This window comes from Ranitomeya variabilis, chromosome 5, assembly GCF_051348905.1.
Source record: "Ranitomeya variabilis isolate aRanVar5 chromosome 5, aRanVar5.hap1, whole genome shotgun sequence".
Taxonomy (NCBI): domain Eukaryota; kingdom Metazoa; phylum Chordata; class Amphibia; order Anura; family Dendrobatidae; genus Ranitomeya; species Ranitomeya variabilis.
This window is the reverse complement of record NC_135236.1, coordinates 608,832,756-608,853,922: the sequence shown is the minus strand read 5'-3', so window position 1 is coordinate 608,853,922 and position 21,167 is coordinate 608,832,756. Positions and strand designations below refer to the sequence as shown.

At 38.8% G+C, this 21,167-nt stretch overlaps 1 protein-coding gene across 1 annotated transcript in view; it reads right to left on the bottom strand.

The window, feature by feature from the left end:
* Nucleotides 1-21,167, bottom strand: part of FSTL4 (follistatin like 4) — a 1,598,383-nt gene that overhangs the window by 802,683 nt on the left and 774,533 nt on the right. The window contains exon 4 of the mRNA XM_077266082.1: nt 16,914-17,162. Within this exon, the coding sequence (XP_077122197.1) occupies nt 16,914-17,162 (249 nt within the window). The remainder of the gene's footprint in view (nt 1-16,913; nt 17,163-21,167) is intronic.

Here is a 21,167-nt window from a genome sequence, read left to right as displayed (position 1 = left end):
TGATAAAACGTGTACTAAGTGGTAATTGGTGTATATGCATGGCGTTATAGAAATTACAGGATGGACAGACATGTTAATGATGTGCACATGATGGAAAAATGTAAAAGAAAAAATATAAATATATTGATTTATTCACTATCATGTATGAGCCACACCTTGGTATAATTTCAATAATAGAAATAGATCACCGCTAGCATTGTGAGAAAAAGTCTTACGGTGTATCGGTGAGTTCACTGCAGTTCGCCTTATTAAGTCTGAGCTCAGGGCTGCACAGTGAGAATTTTTCTCACTGTGCTAGCAGTGATCTCACTGAGGTCACTGCAGTTCAGGGGCCCGGTTGGGAATACAGCATCAGTGACCTGCAGTAAACTCAAGTAAGTCACCGCTATTCACTGACGTTAAGCTTTCAGCAGCTCATTCCTCAGTGGTTTTCAACTTTTTACCCTAGACATGTATTACAGAGTGGTACGGAACAATGGACAGGTAGGGGTTATGGCTGTTTTTCTATTTTATTTTTTTATAGGAGACTATGGCTTCAGTGGAATGGGCATTAGGTGAGTATAACTGTGTTTATTATTTTTAAATAAAAAAGTAAAAGTGTGTATTTTTATTTCAAATAAAGGACTTTATTCTGGCTATGTATTTATCTTATGGATGCCTCTTCATTACTAAGCCATGGGCATGATGTCACTGGACAATACAAAGATGACATCTACCCCACAAATGTGAACCCACTTACCACCACCACAGAGCATGTGGGAAGAGGCGGGTAAAGTGCCAGAATTGTCAAATCTATTACCTTGTTTTAGCTTGGCTGGCTGTCAAAAATGTGGGGGACCCCATGCTGTTTTTTAAATTATTTATTTAAATAATTTAAAAAAAATGACATGGGGACCCCCTGATTCTTGATAACCAGCCTTGCTAAAACTGACAACTAAGGGTCGCAGCCTACAGCTGTCAGTTTTGCCATGCTGACTATCAAAAATACAGGGGAATCCACACAGTTTTTTTTTATTATTTATTTAGAGCAAAGGTGACAGCTGATGAATACTCCCATCAAACGCCACCTGCTGCCACTGCTATCAGTAGCAATAGGCATAGACAGATGAGAGTAATAGTCCCATCAGCCGATGCCAGTGACTGGAAGTAAACTTTCTACTTACAGTCACAGCTGCAAGCTCATGCTGTCATCTGACAGTGTGAGAAGTGCAGCGCTCTGACCGGTGGTTTTAATCTTATCACTGATAAGATCCATTGGTGTTTCTCATGCTGTCATGCAGATTACAGCACGAGAAACATCCAGTGTTCGTGATGCCGAACCCGAACAGCGACACAAACTTCCTGGTGAAGTCAGTGTTCGGGGTCCATGCCTGAACAGTAGATGTTCATTATGAACCCCAAATTTTACTGTTCGGGTTTGCCCATGTCTAATGAAGGCCAAGTGGGCAAAGGTATAAAGAGGTATTTAGGCTGGGACATCATACTAGTTTTGTTTCTGTTTGGGTTGGTTTAATATATGGTAGTGGGACCTGTCTAGTCTTCATTTTAGGTATACTAAGAGCTTAGCATTGCATGGATTTGTGGGTGCAACCAGTGGTACAACCAGTCCACAAAAGTGTCAGAGAAGCTGTTTTTCAGCAGAAAAACACCAGGCTGAATGTTGTTCATGCTCATATGAGCAGCCTGCATGGTTAAAGCATGCTAGCATGGCCTGCAGAATCTCTGTCTCTAATTGAGCACAACTGGAATGTCATTGGTCAGCAATTTCAAAAGGAATTGCCTGAAGTGGATCTTGATGATTTGCATGCCCAAATGCATTAAATATGGGAAAATATTTCTCAGCCAACCAACAATAAAGTCATTATTAACATGCAAAGTATGTAAATGTGTGGGAATTTCTGCATGTGTCGCTCATATTCAATAATGAGTAAATCAAGATGTTTTGAACATTTTATTTCCATTTTTCATTATTTGCATAGCAAGAACATGTCTCTGGAGCCTGTAATTTCCACAAATCCACAACTATTTCTTTTTGGTGTTGCAATTTCATTGTTTAGGAGTATATACTCATTTCCAGTCCTCAAAATAGACCACAATATTTTTTTTAAGTTGTGTAAGTGAAAACATCAAATGGCTGATATAATGCAGAAAAATCTCCAGTAACTTTTAGTCCTGGTGATCTAGCTGTGTACAGTATATACATTTTGCAGAATAAAGATATGTCTTATTTCCTTGATGAAGTATGAACAAAATGCAAGTTAAAATCAACAACATTACAATCAACTGCTTGTATGGTAAAAAAAAAAAACAAATATCTGAATATGGTGTATATTGAATATTTATTTATTACTTCAAGGATTGTTCAAAAACCTATTGAAGTATGACACTGTATCATTAGGTATGATACAGCTATTGCATGGCTGCTGATTCCTGAACCTAGAACTCATTTTCTATAACATTTTGCAACGTAAGATGAATACAAAACTGCCTAACACACACAAGGTTAGAAAAAGCAGTACACAGAAACACAAGCAACATATTAATCATTGAGCTGGCATAGGAACTGATAGAGTATTACATATTTTACAGTGCTGAAATGCGTGAGTAAATATATCATTAAAACAGATGTTCATGCTCAGAGGGTTCTATTAACTGGATGATTGTCTAATGGGAAGCCATGTTCACCACACATGAAGAAGTATCTGTACCATCTTACATCCCACTTTAGTTCAAATGATTTTTTCTGCTTTAGAAGATTCTTGTTTTTTTTTTTAATGGCAATTGTGGAAGAAAATCAAGCTAGCGTTAACTTTAGAATAAATAATTCTCTCAGAGTGGAATTACGCAGGGTGACAGTTTAATTTGTTACAACATTTGTGGAGAGTTAAAAACACAAAAAATCTAAATAAAAATATTAAGCAGAAGACCTCATAAAGACAGCACATTCCAGATCCATACCAGTTGCGAGGTGTACCAAAGCAATCCAAATGGAGCTAAAGATTATCCTATGATGTGACACCACACTTTTACATTGAGATTTATTTATATGCATATTATATGTGGTTTGCTCTATTGACTCACCTAAAGGAGTCATTGGAAACATATTGGAACAACTAACAACCTTCCTTACGTAGTGCATTACAAATCTATGGTAAAAAAAGGACATTGTAGGATTGCATATTGAACTTGTCAAATACTGGCACAATTACATTGGTTATTGCTGTTTCTGTGTGTCTACAGTGGTCCCCACAAGTCCTACATTAATCATGCCCTGGAGTAAGGTTGGTGATAGAGGGCCAGAGGGAAGCTGGAGTCTAAGCTGCAGTAGAGACCACCCACAGTTTAGCATTGTAAATCTTAGATCTCCAAATCTCAACCACTAAGGACTCATGCTGACAACAGTATTATCGGTCCAAGTACAACTCGACAAAACATCGGATCTCACCCGGGCCAATCTTATCCTATTGGGCCATACACATGTCTGAGTATTTCCTTGGATAGAGATTGTCCGAGGAAAAAAATAGCTGCATGCCTGAGTTTGATCTGATATTCAGATTACAGTCAACCATGCAAAATTGAATCCATCAGACTGCACTTGGATAACATCCAAGTGTTGTCCAATTTTCCACAGACTGATACAATGGAGAAAATGGAGAATGTGTTTTCTCCATCTTCTCCTCATCCAAAAGAATCAGAGCACACAATGATCACATGGATCAAAATCTGACCAATGTGTAATTTGGATAATCGTCCTTATTCTCTCAGATGGGAGAAACTACATTCACCTGCCCTTGCCCTAATGATGGGATTCAAATGTGACATTTGTTGCAATATGTCATAACAAGGAAACACCAAGGCAACCATAATACATGATTGCATTCTAGAATAGTGATTCACATCCATTACTCAGTGATCTCTGCAACCGTTTAATGGCTACAGTCATAAAGCAGTATCCTGCCACCTGATGAAGATGGAGCTGATCCGTCGAAACGCGTTGTGGATTTCAATAAACAAAGAAACTTTTAATCCTTTCATCTGTGTCCTGTGCGCTCCCATGTGACCGGAGTATCCTGCAACTCCCTTTTTTTTATTTAATATCATTCATTTCTCTTAATCAACTTTTCAAAAATCCCGGAGAGTCCCTTTAAATATGAATAACTGGGTAGTTTCCCCAAATCAACACCCATTCTACCACAATAAGCATTGCAAATGATTTAATGCCATACATGTTGTAATGTTTATTTCTTAGCTCTAATAACTGAATCTATGCAATGCACAGAGTTAAATCAATCCACAATTAACTTACATAATGTGTTTTGTAAAGCACAAGTGATGGATTTAGCTAAAGCCTGCAACATTTTAAAAATATTTCAAATCTTCATTGAAAATATAAGGAACAGATGTGTTATTTGCAATAAGTGGGCAGTGTGTCATGCTCCGCCAAGGAGCCAGACCGTGTACGACGAGACAGATGGGAAAGGAAGCACTGCAACTAGGGAAAGGATAGAGGGACACCCATGAATTTTGCAAAGCGAAACCCCAAACTCTTTCACCCCTTATAGTTAGTTTTGCCCTAAGCACGGTCCTGGCTAGTGAGCGAGGCAGCAGGAACATTAATCTTAGTTTAAGAAAAAGACGCAAAGGGAAACAAATAAGGGTAAAGGAAAACAGCAATCATTCTCAGTGCACTCAGACTAAGGAATGGTTTATAAAGGGAGAGGAAGGGAGAGGCAATCCAAAAGGGAGAAACATTGAAGGCAGACTCCAGATAAACCTGTAAGTAGCAATCTCCAGAGATGACTTCTCTGTACACTGCTGAAAGCTCCAAATAATTCCCAAGGTATAGCAAGCTATCACTGGCAACTACCAAAGCTAATAGCTGAGTACTTATACCAGATGGGAGTGGAGAAAATAACAGCTGAGATAACTCAGGACAGAAGGCTGAAGGTGACAAGCAGTAGAGTTTAACCCTTGCAATCAGCAAACAAGGGAAATCTGCATAGTTAACTGGAAAGAAAATCAGATCCAACCAGTGCTGGTGTGCATGTAGCCAAACGCTGCGATTTTCTGACCCCTGAAACAGAGGAAATTATTGTTTGTTGCCGTATCCCTGTAGCACAGTCTTAATCCCAAGAATAAATGTCTAATTTTAAAAGTTGAAACCTCTTTTGGATTTACAAGTTTTCGTCCCTTTATTATGCCCCGCCACTTGTTAAATAGTTAATATGACAATATGAAATTAGGATAAGCAGTATCATTATTGTACACTGGTCAACTAACATACTTGTGAGTTAGAACATGAAGTTTATTTTGTTGCTTTCACAGAAGCCTTCCTTACTCTGTCATTGTCTCCTTTGACTTGCTCTTTTATTCTCTATCCTAATTTACCCTTTCATTTTCATTCCAAATTTTGCATTGAAAGATCTCACATTATATGACACTGTTTATTGACTGAGATTTTAAGATTAAGAGACATTGATCATTAACAGGACTAAACAATTCAATGTAGAAAATGATGTGGAGACTTTTTGCTGCCTGCTTTATGGCCCCTAAAATTCTCTGTATATACAAGTTGCAGTGCTGCAGCATAGTAAGACAATCTACATGTCTTATCCTGGTGGGTTTCTGCTAAGCTATTGTACATTTAATTAGATATATAACTCTATTGTAGTGACAGTTCATCACCATGAAAATTATTAAGATAAATTGAGTGGTCATGTCTTTGTTCAAACAAATTTTGGGTAGAAACATACAGGAAAGAAATATATCTTATTACCGTGTTAGCCAGTAGATAGAAAAATATTTAGAATTGAGATGATGATGATGATGAAGAGACCTGTGTAGTCTCGAAAGCTTGCAATTTGTTACCATCTTTTCAGTTAGCCATTAAAAGGTATCAACCACTGAGGACTCTCAATTCTAAATATTTTTCATTTGGGTAGAAACATGAAATTTTACTTTATAAATGGATGGAAATCTACATGCCCTTAAGGTTTCACTAACCTAAACTGTGTCATAGCAGAGTGGCTCCTTGAAATATTTTATACTGCAGCTGTTGGCAATTATTTTGCGATGTTGTTCTAGTTTCTTTTCCATACAGTGCTGGTCATAGCCACCTTCCAAAACTTTACTTGTCACAATGCACGTTTAATAGACTCTCACAGTAGTGGCAGAAAATAGCTTCTTCCACAATAAACTTCAAACAGTTCCCTTCATCAAGTAGAGCATACAACAGTTCCCCTCATCAAGTAGAGCATTCAACAGTGTCCCTTTTTTGATAGCTTGGCAATCTGATGCATGAAGAGTATATCCATATCTTCAGCTTGCCCAGGTAGCCTGTGTCCTTTCCATTGTTCTATCCTTGTTTACTTGTACATTCTCCTTGTATTAAGGTCTCCGATCATGCTATTCTCAATAGGGGCAGCATCATGTTGTTCTCTATAGGGGTAGCAAAGACCTGGTGACAGGTTCCCTGTCAAGCAAATCTGTTTTTAGGCTATGCTGTCCTACTTAAAGGAGTTGTCCCTCAAAGTACATTTTCACTTATAGATTTTTGGAATAAAAATAAGCTCCACAATTAAATGTGTTAAAAAAAATGTTCCTGTGCTGAGAAAATCTTATTAATGTGCCCCTGCTGTATAATGACTGTGTCTGATCGTTCAGGAACATGGTCTGATCATACCACATCTCCTGGCCTGGTGAGGATGCAAAAGAGAATATGCAGACAGTACAGCACGGGATCACAACTGCTGCTTACTGTGAGGTTAAACATTTATCTGTCAAAACAACTCTTTAACTCCCAGAAAGAATCAGCTGTGAACTCATACTGTAATGTCTGTATACTCTTGTTTCCATCTTTAGCCAGGAGATGTGGTATGATCAGACCATGATCCTGTATGGTCAGACACAGACATTACACAGTACACAACAGGGCACATTTATAAGATTATATTAGTGCTGGAACATTATTTTACTTAAACATCTAAAGATCCTTCTTTTTCTTCCAAGATCTATTGCTTAAAATGTAGTTTCTTCAACAACCATTTTAAATAAGTATGCTTCAAAGAGAGATCCTCTAATCTATTAGCCCAAACAACACAAACATTTTTCCACTATTTAGGTAATTGGAGCTGTAATGGAATACAGTAGACACAAAGTTTCAGTCATAAAGTCCACCATCTGCAATCAAGTAGGGAGTATCTACGTTCTCCATATGATACTAATTTCATGTGTCATGAAAAACAGGTCTGCTTTTTTTTTACCAGAAACAGAGTAAATCTTATATTTGGACTTTATAGACTATTGCAGCTCATCCCCATTTAAGGGAATACCAGTGGAAAAGTGAAACTGTTTTGTGAGGGGAAAAAAGAATACATTTTTTTCACAGTTTAAGAAATTGGGGTTATAATCATGGCTACACCAAGGTTAGTGTGGAACCCTTAGAAATTATTGAAAAATTCCCATTATCAACCATCATTGTTAAATGCCCTTCACGACATGCACCGTACATGCACAGCGCATGTCGTGTCTCCTTCTTTGATATGGGCTCCAGCATTGAATCCACATCTTTTTCAGCACATGTCAGCTGCTTTGAACAGCTGACATGTGCCCTTAACAGCTACGGGTGGAATCGTGATCCACCCGCAGTTAGTTGTTAGCCTGTTAAATGCCACTGTCAAACTCTGACATCGGTATTTAATGTGATTGCATCGGATGTGCTTCACTAATCCCGCCCATTGGCACCGGTGTCACATGACCACGGGTTGCCGATGGGTTTTCTGGACAACCTGGGGTCTGCAGCAGACCCCTGTGATTGTCACTGAAGGGATTGCAATGAGCTCCGCTCAGCTGTCAGTGCTCATAGCAAGTGAGCATTGCCGCTACTTAGAGCAGGGCTGCAGCCCTGCTCTATGTAGGACAAGTGATCAAATGATCACAGCTTCTAGTCTCCTGTGGGGACTATTGAAATGTTTTAAAAAATATTTTAAAAAATTTAAAAAATAAAAGTTCAAATCACCCCTCATTCACCCCATTCAAAATAAAACAATGCAAAAGAAATAAAAAATACACATATTTGGTATCGCCATGTTCAAAATTGCCCGATCTATCAAGATATAAAAATAATTAATTTGATTGGTAAACGTAGCGAAAAAAAGTCAAAAAGCCAGAATTACATTTTTTCTGGACACCACAACATTGGATTAAAATGTAATAATGGATGATCAAAAAATCGTATCTGCACCAAAATGGTATAAAAAAAAATCAGCTTGGCGTGCAAGAAATAAGCTCTCACACGGCACCAGATCACGAAATATGGAAATTATATGGGTCTTGAAAAATGGCGCAATTTAATATTTTTTTAACAAATTTTGGATGTTTCTTTCACTACTTTAATAAAAAAGAACCTACACATATTTGGTAATTACAAACTCATAATGACCCGGAGAATCATAATAGCAGGTCAGATTTCGCATTTGGTGAACATGGTAAAAAAAAACCAGTTGTGAAATTGCACTTTTTTTGCAATTTCACCCCACTCTAAAGTTACAGCTTTGGAAAGCAGGGGAGCAAAAAACAGAAACGCAAAAATGAAAATGAGCTGCTGCGTGGTGGTTAAGAGACTTACATTAATCCGGTAAAAATATATTACTTCAAGATATTTGTGTCAGATGACATTATATATATATATATATATATATATATATATATATATATATATACAGCTCTGGCAAAAATTAAGAGAGTGTAATCAAGAGGATGATGGATAGTCACAAGCCATCAGAGAAGAACTGCTTACATTTTTGCGCCAGAAGCAGTGTGAAAGACTGGTGGAAAGCATGCCAAGACGCATGAAAGCTGTGATTAAAAATCATGGTTATTTCACAAAATATTAATTTCGGAACTCCTCCTGAGTTAAAGCATTAGTATTGTTTCTAAATGATTATGAATTTGTTTTCTTTGCATTTGAGGTCTGAAAGCACTGGTTTTTTTTAACCATTTTTCTTTGTCAGAAAAAACTACAAAATGTATTGGTTGGAAATTCGGAGACATGTTGTCAGAAATTTATGGAATAATAGAACAATTTACATTTTACTCAAAAATATACCTATAAAGAGAAAAATCAGACAAACTTAACATTTTGCAGTGGTCTCATAATTTTTGCCAGAGCTGTATATATATATATATATATATATATCGGCCGACATTTGCTGTATCGGAATTCCGATACCGAGATCCGATACTTTTGTGATATCGGGAATCGGTATCGGGATCGATATTAATGTGTAAAATAAAGAATAAAAATAAAAAATATTGATATACTCACCTCTCCGACGCAGCCTAGACCTTACCGATGTAACCGCCAGCTTCCGTTCCTAAGAATGAGCGCTTGAAAGTCCTTAGATGACGTCGCGGCCTGTGATTGGTCGTGTGAGCTGTCACGTGACCGCTCCATGACTAATCACAGGCCGCGACGTCATCTAAGGACTTTCAAGCGCTCATTCTTATGAACGGAGGCTGGCGGTTACAACCAGGGCGCGTCAGAGGGTGAGTATATCAATATTTTTTATTTTTATTCTTTATTTTACACATTAATATGGATCCCAGGGCCTGAAGGGGAGTTTCCTCTCCTTCAGACCCTGGGAATTATCAGGATACCTTCCGATACTTGGTGTCCCATTGACTTGTATTGGTATCGGGTATCGGTATCGGCGATATCTGATACTTTTCGGGTATCAGCTGATACTATCCGATACCGATACTTTCAAGTATCGGACGGTATCGCTCAACACTACTTATGACTGCTAAAGCACATTCACGCGAGTAGTGTACAAACTGAGAAGACAAATACCTGAACCCGATAGATCCCTGTACAAACTATTAAAAGCCCTACTCTGACACTGGTCTTTCCCTGCCGATGGTTGGCACCTTAAGATAATGCAATGGCGCCCACGCTCGACGGCAGCTTACCCTGGACATCAATAGCAGCTCCTAGTATCGTTAGAATAGTAATTACATAAGGAATAAAGTAATCCCACATGAAACAGCTGCAACCAACATAAACTAAGTGAATTAATACCACTAAGACTAGCAAAAGCAGGAAACACCTATAGGGGAAAGTTTATAAAGCTGCACCCTAAAGGTGATAGGGCAGACAAATAGAGTAAATGAAAAACACCTGTTACCCAAAGTGACAGAAGCAAAAATAATAGAACTAAAACACCCAAAGAACAAATGTATCTCCTGTAGCTAAGACACCAACCATGGACCACAGGAGCAGGGGTTTGAATCCAAACGAACGACACATTGCCTAAATGTTGTCAGCTTTCGAAAAGAAAAGTTTAACAGATGACAACTCAAGGATGTACAATTAAGGGGCGAAATACTACAACTTGTATCCATTTTTGTGTTTAGGTATTAATTTCTTACATGATATTATTTAGCTTCTCCATGCTGCTTAATTTTCCTGTTAAATTCGGGAACTGTTACAGATATAGGTTCTTGCATGAAAATTCCATAATCTCTATATTTGGGGCAGCTTCAAAATACATTTTGCTCAATTACAGCTTGATTTTCCAATATATTTGAAAGTGATTTCAGATGCCAAGTCAGCAGTTCTTTAGCTGAGATGCCAAGAAGCAAGAACAGAGTTTTAGAAAGGAACCAAAGGGCACTGCTCTCTAAAATCTCCCGAGGAAGAAAATTTGTTTGACAAGACGCTATTGATGCCAACACTTTTCTAAAGCTCCTAATTCTCCCAGAATCCTGATTTCAGTTAACTATCAATATTTAAGCTTGCAGTTTGCTGCATTGACCTAAGTCAGCAATTGCTATGGTTTTGCTATGTCAAGCAATTCTTGAAGTCAGTCACTACTTCTCATTTCTATACTGCCTAAAAGGTGTATAAGGAATTATAGAAAGACATTTTTACTGTACCATGACACACTACTCTAAGGGTCCACAAGTGGCAATCTGTGCAAACTGACAAAGCAAGGGGATTTGGGTTCTAATGACCTGAGTACTCTAGCTGTCAGATTCCTAATTTATTTATAGACTCATTGACAAGAAATGTAAAAGACAATTAGAGGTGATATTTTTCATTAATCTACTTTCCAAAAGTAGTTTAGTATAATGAGTAATGTTATTCCTAATGTTCTCGAGCCTTTACTGGTATATTTTCTTCAGAACCCAGTTTGCAAAGTCTTTTACAAATTAAAGACATTAGGTATGATTTACTACAACTTTTATTTAAAAAAAAAAGCTTTGAAAAGTTGCATTTTTTTGTGCAAATGTTAGGTTGTGAACAAAAAAAATGCAATTTTTGACATGTTCACAGCATTCTTGCCCCAGTTCCAACAAAATGGGCAGAGCTTGGGCAGAATGGGAATTTGACAAATTAATGATGAGCAGCAGTGTTTGCTATGCCGCAAAACTTACTCCAGCAGAGGCTGGAGAAAAAATTGTGGCAAGGTGTACACAGCAATGCATGCTAATATGCACCTCGCCTAATTTTGTAAGAGGCAAAAGCCTCTTAATGAATCAAGAGTGTTCCATTCAAAAAGCCCTCTCATCAAGACCAGAAAGACAGTGGCCAGTCTTGTTGAATCTCCCCATTGTCTTATGTTGCATCAACAAAATAAGTCTTAACATTAATGGATTTTTTATCCAGCCCCCATTACATAAAACAAAGGCATAAATGAGAGATGTTTTGCAGTGTTCTCATTCTAGTGAGCAAAAGTTCCCTTTTCATTTGTAGTTCTCGGAGTTACCCTAAAGATTCAGTTATCTTTAGGAAAAGCCTTTAATATTAAATGAGCCTTAAATTTGTATATTATTATTATTACTATTATTTATTGATATAGCATCATTGATTCCATGGTGCTGTACATGAGAAGGGGTTACTTTCAAATAATGGATGTCACTTACAGTAAGCAAACTAACAATTACAGACTGATACAGAGGGGTGACGACTGTTGTGAACTCTATTTTTAGGCTCCCTCTAGTGGTCACAAGCGGTACTGTGTAGTGTTGTCTTCTGCAGGTTGGCTGCATCAGCTGGTTCATTATCCTTGGTTTGTTTCCTATTTAACTCACCTGGATACTCAGTTCCTTGCCTGCTATCAATGTATTCAATGCTCTTCAGATTCCTTGTGATTACCTTGCTCCCAGCCTCTCTAAGACAAGCTAAGTTTTTGTCCGCTCATTTTTTGATTATCAGCATTCATCATGTTTCTTGTCCAGCTTGCTAAGATGTGATCTCCTCGCTTGCTGGTTTCTCTAGGGCAGTGTTCCCCAACTCCAGTCCTCAAGGCCCACCAACAGATCATGTTTTCAGGATTTCCTTTGTATTGCACAGGTGATGCAATTATCACCTGGGCAAGACTAAGGAAATCCTGAAAACATGACCTGTTGGTGGGCCTTGAGGACTGGAGTTGGGGACCCCTGCTCTAGGGGACTGAGTTTCTCCCCCCACACCGTAAGTTGGTGCGGGGGTTCTTGAAATCTCAGTGTGGATATTTTGTTAGGGTTTTTTACTAACCGCACAGACCCCTTACTATTTTCTGCTATCTAGTATTAGTGGGCCTCATTTGCTGAATCTGTTTTCACCCCTGTGTATGTGCCTTCCTCTTACCTCACCATTATTATTTGTTGGGGGCTTCTATATCTTTGGGGATTATTTCTCTGGAGGCAAGAGAGGTCTTTCTTTCTCTCTAGGGGTAGTTAGTTCCTCAGGCTGGCTCGAGACGTCTAGGATTTTTTAGGCACGTTCACCGGCTACTTCTAGTGTGATTGGATAGATTCAGATTTGCGGTCAGTCCAGTTTGCCACCTCCCTACAGCTTGTCCTATGTTTGTTACTTAGCTGGAGTAATTCGTGATCCTCAACCACTAAGGATCATAACAGACGACCCTGCCCATGCGGACTTACATTCTACAGGATGGTGGAGATGGAGACAATAGGTTGAGGGTTGTAGGAGCTCCGGTGTTGGTGAGTAGGTAGCTTCAGTAGTGGTGAGGAGGGAGCAGGGTCAGTGCAGGCTGTAGGCTTTCCTGAAGAGGTGGGTTTTAAGGTTCCGTCTGAAGGATCCGAATATGGTTAATAGTCGGATGTGTTGGGGCAAAGAATTCCAGAAGATGGGGGATATTCGGGAGAAGTCTTGGAGGCGGTTGGGTGAAGAGCGAATAAGTGTGGAGGAGAGAAGGAGGTCTTGGGAGGACCAGAGATTACGTGAGGGAAGATATCGGGAGATTAGTTCAGAGATATATGGAGGAGACAGGTTATGGATGGCTTTGTAGGTCAGTATTAATAATTTGAACTGGATACGCTGAGGGAATGGGAGCCAGTGAAGAGATTTGCAAAGGGGGCAGCGGGGGAGTGGCGAGGAGAGAGATGAATTATGATGATCTCACAACCCACCCGTAATTAGCATAGATCAATTCCAAGGCCCCCTGCTATGTTCTTTTCCGGAGGGTCTGACCTTCATGAGATGTTCCAATTGGTGTTACTGTCTCATTGATTCTTAAACCGGCATAATACATTTAGCAGAGGCTGGTATTATAGCTTTCTCCAAGTTAGGTGAACTAGCAGTGTAATATTGTGCCTGTTATCTTCTACGTACTGTCTTATATTAATTTAGTAACAACCGAATCTTTTCTGAAAGTTTGATTTAAAGATACATAAAATTGGTTGCCCATTCTTTGACACAGATTTGAGAGCTGTCATGTTCTGTGGAGTATTAATCATTTTTAACATCATTTTAGAAGGGTGAAAGGTACAAATTCTAACATTCACTTGGTATAAATCGACATGTTTCATAGTGAAAAACAGCATACACTTAAATCTAATAAAAGTATATTATGCTAAATTAATTCGAATAGCTTTTAAATCATGTAATAAAAATGTAATAACTATTAGCAGGCTCAGGTCTCTACAAAATGAATAGCAGAATTGAGTTTTATTCCTGTAATAGCTCTGAACTCAACATCTGTACCTTTTGTATCATCTTATTTATCTTATTTTAGTTTCAGTGAAAACAAATGTATCCAAAAAGCATCTGATATCAATCTTCATTACATCGGCTAATGACTTTCAATAATGAATGCCTGAAATGAACATAGCAGCGGGTCTTGGAACTGATCTACGCTCATTGTGGGTGGGTTGGGCTCATCAAACGTGAATTTTGGTTTGATGCGACATCCAAAGCAGGTTTTTGCTTACCTGCCAAATCAACTTTGTCAGAATTATTCAAGCAGCACAATTATTATTCAAGCCGTGGAATTAGCATTCAACAACAGGTAAAAGAAAATATGCTGCACAATTGCAGTACTTTGAGGGGTTTTCATTTATAAGATATGCTACAGTAATGTCAAAACCAGTACCACGACCCCTATTTTGTAAATCAAAAGGTTACTGTTAGTGACTGTATTAAGGAGGTTTCTAATTTGTGAAATTACATCAATGTGAAGTAATTCCTTTATTTCAATATTCCACATACTTTAAAGGGAATCAGTCACAAGTAGTGTGGAGCATTCCGATACTGCAAATATCGGGTATCGGCCGATATTCGCTGTATCGGAATTCCGATACCGAGTTCCGATATTTTTGTGATATCGAAAATTGGAATCGTAAGTTCCCAGTGTATGGTTCCCAGGGTCTGGAGGAGAGGAGACTCTCCTTCAGGCCCTGGGATCCATATTCATGTAAAAAATAAAGAATTAAAATAAAAAAATATGGATATACTCACCTTTCCGGCGGCCCCTGGACCTTACCGATGTAACCGGGAGCCTCCGTTCCTAAGAATGAGGAGTTTAGGACCTGCGATGACGTCTCGGCTTGTGATTGGTCGCGTGAGCGGTCACATGAGCGGTCACGCGACCAATCACAAGCCGCGACGTCATCGCAGGTCTTTCACTCGCTCATTCTTAGGAACGGAGGCTGCCGGTTACAGCGGTTACTACCAGGGCGCGTCAGAGGGTGAGTATATCCCTATTTTTTATTTTTATTCTTTATTTTACACATTAATATGGATCCCAGGGCCTGAAGGAGAGTTTTCTCTCCTTCAGACCCTGGGAACCATCCAGAATACCTTCCAATACTTGTGTCCCATTGACTTGTATTGGTATCGGGTATCGGTATCGGCGATATCCGATATTTTTCGGATATCGGCCGATACCATCCGATACCGATACTTTCAAATATCGGAAGGTATCGCTCAACACTAGTCACAAGGTTTTAACTACCTCATCTGAGAGAGGCATAATGTAGAATGTAAGTCCGCAAGGAGAGGGTCCTCTCCCCTCTGTACCAGTCCGTCACTGTAAACCTGTTTACTGTAAATGATATCTGTAACCCTGTATGTAACCCCTTTCTCATGTACAGCACCATGGAATTAATGGTGCTATATAAATAAATAATAATAATAATAATAATAATAATAAAGTAGGAAAATAGACTCTGAATCCAATGTTGCATCACTTAGTTTACTGTGTGCAGCAGTTTTGACACAAGTAGGGTTCTTAAATGCAGCATAGAGCAGAGCTCAGAAAGCTAACCTGGACCACACCAGATTCTGTATTTACATAGTCTATGAACAGTAACCCGCTTATAAGAGGAGGGGGTGTGGTCAGACAACTGCTCAGGTGCCAGCTAGTCACAACAGTTATAATCTAATGATAAAACCTTCATTATAAATAAATAACTGAACACAGCTTGATAATTGGCGCATTGCTGAATAGCTGACAGATTCCGATTAATTCATAGTACCATGCACAATAAAGGGTTAGTTGACAATTTTTATATTGATAACCTATCCTTAATATAGGTGAGCAATATAATATCAGTGCGAGTCAAATACTTTGCAATCCCTTCAATCAGCTGTCATCACCCTAGTGATGGCCATATGTAAATAGTGCACAGAGCAGAACACCACAGCCATATACTGTTTAGTGGCTGCTACAGGGTAATGTAGATCATTTTCTATTCTCTTCAATAATAGCTTATTTGCAGTATTTGCCGATGGACAAGAAACAGTGTACAGGACCTTGCTGTTCTGCGCCATACAATGTTTAGTTCTAGCCACCACGGGGGGTGATCACAGCATGTCAGTGGGGGTTGCTGTGTGTCGCAACCCCCCAACTAATTGTATATTGATTAATTATCCTATGGATAGATAATCAATATTGAGATAGGGGACAATTCCTTTAGTGTCCACTTTTGCATTCAGGTTGGTTTCAGTAGTGGGATACCTCTTTATTAAACATTTATCACATTCTGTAGATCTTTTCTAAAAGACTAAAGTCTAAATTGAAAACAAAAACTTTTACTTAATGCCATTGTCTGCAAAATATAATAATAAAGCAATAAAAAGGATTTTTCAATGCAAAGCAATGTCTATGTGAAACGCATTATATAAATGAGTAAATTCCATACGATTATTTTAAATCACTTTTTCATTGCAATTTCTTAATTGTCTTAAAATTTTTACTTTACATCTTAAGCTATTCTGAAATGTTGTAGGAAATATTCAATTTTCAACTTTTAAAAACGTAAATCTTAAAAAAATGTTGACATCACCTATTTCCCACTACCCTACTCTTAACCAATAGCCAATCTCCTACAAAGGTTTGCGCTCTGCTACCTAATCCAGCATCATTGTTGCAAGATGTAGTAAAAATCATCCATTCCTCTACTTTAGAGGCTACATTAGTTCAGAGCATAAATTAAATTCTTGACAAATATTATGTAAGTATCGTGGGAAAAAAAAGACGTTGGAGAGGAGTTACAGTGCATATTCAAGTTCGTTATCATGAATCTGTCTTCATAAGTTCCTCTATTAATGATGCTTGTAAACTAGTAGACATAGATTGTGGTTTACAAATGTCTATAAATTATTTTCATGCATGCTTTTAGCTTACCTTTGAAGAAACAGTCTTTGCTGTGCACAATGTATATTTTCTTTCCATGTAGACAGGAAGACCGGTGAAGTTCACAATGGTTTTCATAAAACTTGCCATCAGATCCACAAACTGGCATATATCTAGGCTTGCATTTCTCCACACAAAAACACTCTGGAAGTCCAGATTCCAGACTAATAGTGCATCTTCTTCCTTGTCCACAGTACTTTATTTCACATGGGGAAGAAAGTTTTTCTTCTTTATCATTTACTATGAAAATAAAATAAAGCAATAGTCAACACAATTTAGTGCCATATTCGTCATGATCGTCATTGTTTGTCTTATTGGGTCTATATTTTACATCTTCTTTCATAATAATCCATATTTTTTCTATTCACGGTCACATGTCATAAATTGGAACTGTCTCGTCAATTCTGGTCCTATGTCAAGCCCGCAAGGTGGAGCCATTGGCAGAAGAATGGGTATATTGATAAATTATTTAACTTACTCTTGAAATAATGTTTTTCTATAATTTTGTTTTGCTGAAAAATGCTTTCAGGTTATGTTTATATTGTGTTCTTGGAAATAGGTTTAGAAGGAACCTCTGAAACAAGCCCCATATGTATGCCTATAGAGCTGCGTTTACAGTATTTACCGTATTATACAAAAATAAAAAATTTCTGCACATTTGCATTGAAAAGTGTAGTCAAATACACTTTTGGTTATAGGTGAGGCAGCAGTACACATTCATATAGTTAGCACATTAGCAAAGGCCATAAAGACAACACTTCAATATATGTCTCATCTAGTTTAAGGGCATGGTGCCAAAACGCAGCGTAAAGGCATTCACCTTTCCCCCAGTGTCTGATAATATCTACTATTGTGGATGGATTGTACATATAAAGAGATTGTGTAATCCAAAGCGGACTTACATGTGATTAGCCTTAAGAAGAGAACCATATAATAAAAATGTATATAAATCTTTATTCAAATATTATAAATAAAAACAACAAGACCAAATGATATAAAAAAAAAAAATTCCAAAATGCTGGTGCTAGCAATATCTTAGTAAGTCCCCAAACAGGCAAATGGTACCCCCGGAAAAAGCGCGTTGGGGCATGCGAGGGAGAATTGACCAGCTCACACACTGCACCATTTGCCTGTTTGGGGACTTTCTGTCTAAGGTATTGCTAGCACCAACATTTTGGAAACTTAAACCACATATGTTTGGCCATTTTGGCCGGAGATTTCTGATACGGATAGGGCAATTTTTTATGAATTGCCATTACCTTTATATATGTATAGCAGAAGATGATAATAGCAATCTGTTATTCTCTGATGCACAGCAATAGGTTCCCTAGCAGGTTCATAGATATCTCAGTATAGTTGGTAACACAGTTGACATATATATGGTGGTGTGGTCTGGTCATTCTCTGAATGGATATTTTGTTTTTTTTAAAACATTTGGTCTTGTTGTTTTTATTTATAATAATTGAATAAAGATTTACATACATTTTTATTATATGGTTCTCTTCTTGCGGCTAATCACATATAAGTCCGCTTTGGATTACATATTGTTTTGAAGTGCCATAGCAATTTAATTAGGATATTTTTTGGTGTGAATATAAAGAGTTTGATAGAGAACAAGTCAAGTCTATGTTTAGCGCTAGTGTTAATTGATCCTACTTTCTGATATCAAATATTTGGATAGACAAATTGGCTGAAATTTCTGAATAAGACCCTCTAGCTTTTAATAATTATCATTATACTCCACTAAAGCCCTTAACAACACACACAAAGCAACAAGAAGAGCTGGGTTTGTCTTTCCATCAAATTTCTCAGTTAAATAATTATCTATTTGTAAAGTAGTCAAAGTTGGCTGACGCCACTGAAGATCTGCTATTGTTGACATGATGCTAAAAGATGTTATAAAACTGTATTTTTTATATTCATGTATTTGCTGGAGTTTTACAATAGAAATAGGAATGTAGTGAAGTTTTCTAAGCAGGAAAAAGTTATAGTTGGTCAGCCCATGCAGAGGCTTAGATGAAAAAAGGGAGATCATGCTCTTAGTTGTTGCTAATGAGAGTGCCACAATCCAATTTTGGATGCATAGTAGCTCTGGTTCCATTATGTTTTAATGTATTTTTTTTTTCCTTTCAGGACCTGCTGCAATTGCAGAGTGGCTAGTTCAGCTGATATGGGTGGTGACCACTCCCACCATGCTTTAAATGGTCACCTGATGCATCAGCTGACTGTTGGTGATAGAGTTTCTCTATGGAGACAAGCCGTGCATTTGCAGCTTTCTGGTGTCAGCTACTTCTAGAGTTTGGAGTCCTGTTTGTGTGTCATCAGGGTGTGGATCTTGGCTGCACACCTTGGAAGCTAAGTGTTGTGCTTATTTCTTTTCTATCTCGTGTTTGTCACTGTCCCCTACGTCATCATCTTGTGAGATCGCAATGCATGGAGCGGTCACCGGAGCGTCGCGAGGAGCGGGAAAGGCCTGTTCTGGATCCGAGGGGCTGACGGACGGTGGGTATATAACTATTTTATATTTTTTTTATTATTTTTTACATTATATCTTTTTACTATTGATTCTGCATAGGCAGCATCAATAGTAAAAAAGTTGGCCACACAGGGTTAATAGCAGCGTTAATGGAGTGCGTTACATCGCGGCATAATGCGGTCCATTAACGCTGCCATTAACCCTGTGTGAGTGCTGACTGGAGGGGAGTATGGAACGGGCACTGACTGCGGGGAGTAAGGAGTGGCCATTTTGCCGCCGGACTGTGCCTGTTGCTGATTGGTCGTGGCTGTTTTGCCGCAACCAATCAGAGACTTGGGATTTCCGTGACAGACAGAAGGGCAGACAGAAAGACGGAAGTGACCCTTAGACAATTATATAGTAGATGATGGGACCCCTGTAAGCAGGGGGCATACTAAGGATAACATTACACTGCATGATGACAGAAGGATAGTTAGTGATTGTTCTGCTCCTGGCATCACTCAATGGCCTGCCTAATCATGCCAGTAAACAGCACTGAACAAATTGTGTATAGTCAGTCAGCGATTGATAATAGTGTGTTCACTGACCTATGTAAGGGCATCTACTACATTGCTACATCTGTACACCGCACATATGTAGACATGATAACCGGGACATTCCTGGTACAACCACATGTCTTCCAGAACAATGCATTTGCATCATGATATGCATATTACTTTACAAGGTGATTGATTATGATAATTATTGCTAATAATCAAGCACAGTTCAGCAATCAGATTAGGATGTACTTCTAGGAAATATACCACACTCTTTTCGAATGTCTTAAAACTGTAGGAATTTCTGTTTTGCAGCAAATAACCTGCAATATTTCCTTCTTTTCATTAAATCCAGGTATCCTTCGAACATCTGTTCATCAATAAAGTGAAATCTGCTCAATCTGGGCTCTTATGAGTCGCCATTTATTTAATATCTGTATTTACAGCTCATGCTAAATTGCTGTCATACTTCAAGCTAATAAACAAAGCTTTTGAAATTGGAAGCATATGTGATGGAGATATCTGAGCGGAATCCAACGATAAAGTTATGATATCAAACAAAACTACTAAATTAGACAGAAAGCAGGTTTATGTGATGCAGAATTTAAAATGCAGATGATATTTTAACCCCTTCCCGACATTTGACGTACTATCCCGTCGAGGTGGGGTGGGCCTGTATGACCGCCGACGGGATAGTACGTCATCACCGATCAGCGGCGCTCACGGGGGGAGCGTGGCCGATCGCGGCCGGGTGTCAGCTGCATATCGCAGCTGACATCCGGCACTATGTGCCAGGAGCGGTCACGGACCGCCCCCGGCACATTAACCCCCGGCACACCGCGATCAAACATGATCGCAGTGTACCGGCGGTATAGGGAAGCATCGCGCAGGGAGGGGGCTCCCTGCGGGCTTCCCTGAGACCCCCGGAGCAACGCGATGTGATCGCGTTGCTGCGAGGGTCTCCTACCTCCTTCCTGGCTGCAGGTCCCGGATCCAAGATGGCCGCGGCATCCGGGTCCTGCAGGGAAGGAGGTGGCTTACCGAGTGTCTGCTCAGAGCAGACACTTGGTAAGCCTGCAGCCCTGCACAGCAGATCGTCGATCTGGCAGAGTGCTGTGCACACTGCCAGATCAATGATCTGTGATGTCCCCCCCTGGGACAAAGTAAAAAAGTTAAAAAAAAATTTTTCCACATGTGTAAAAAAAAAAAAAAAAAAAAATCCTAAATAAATAA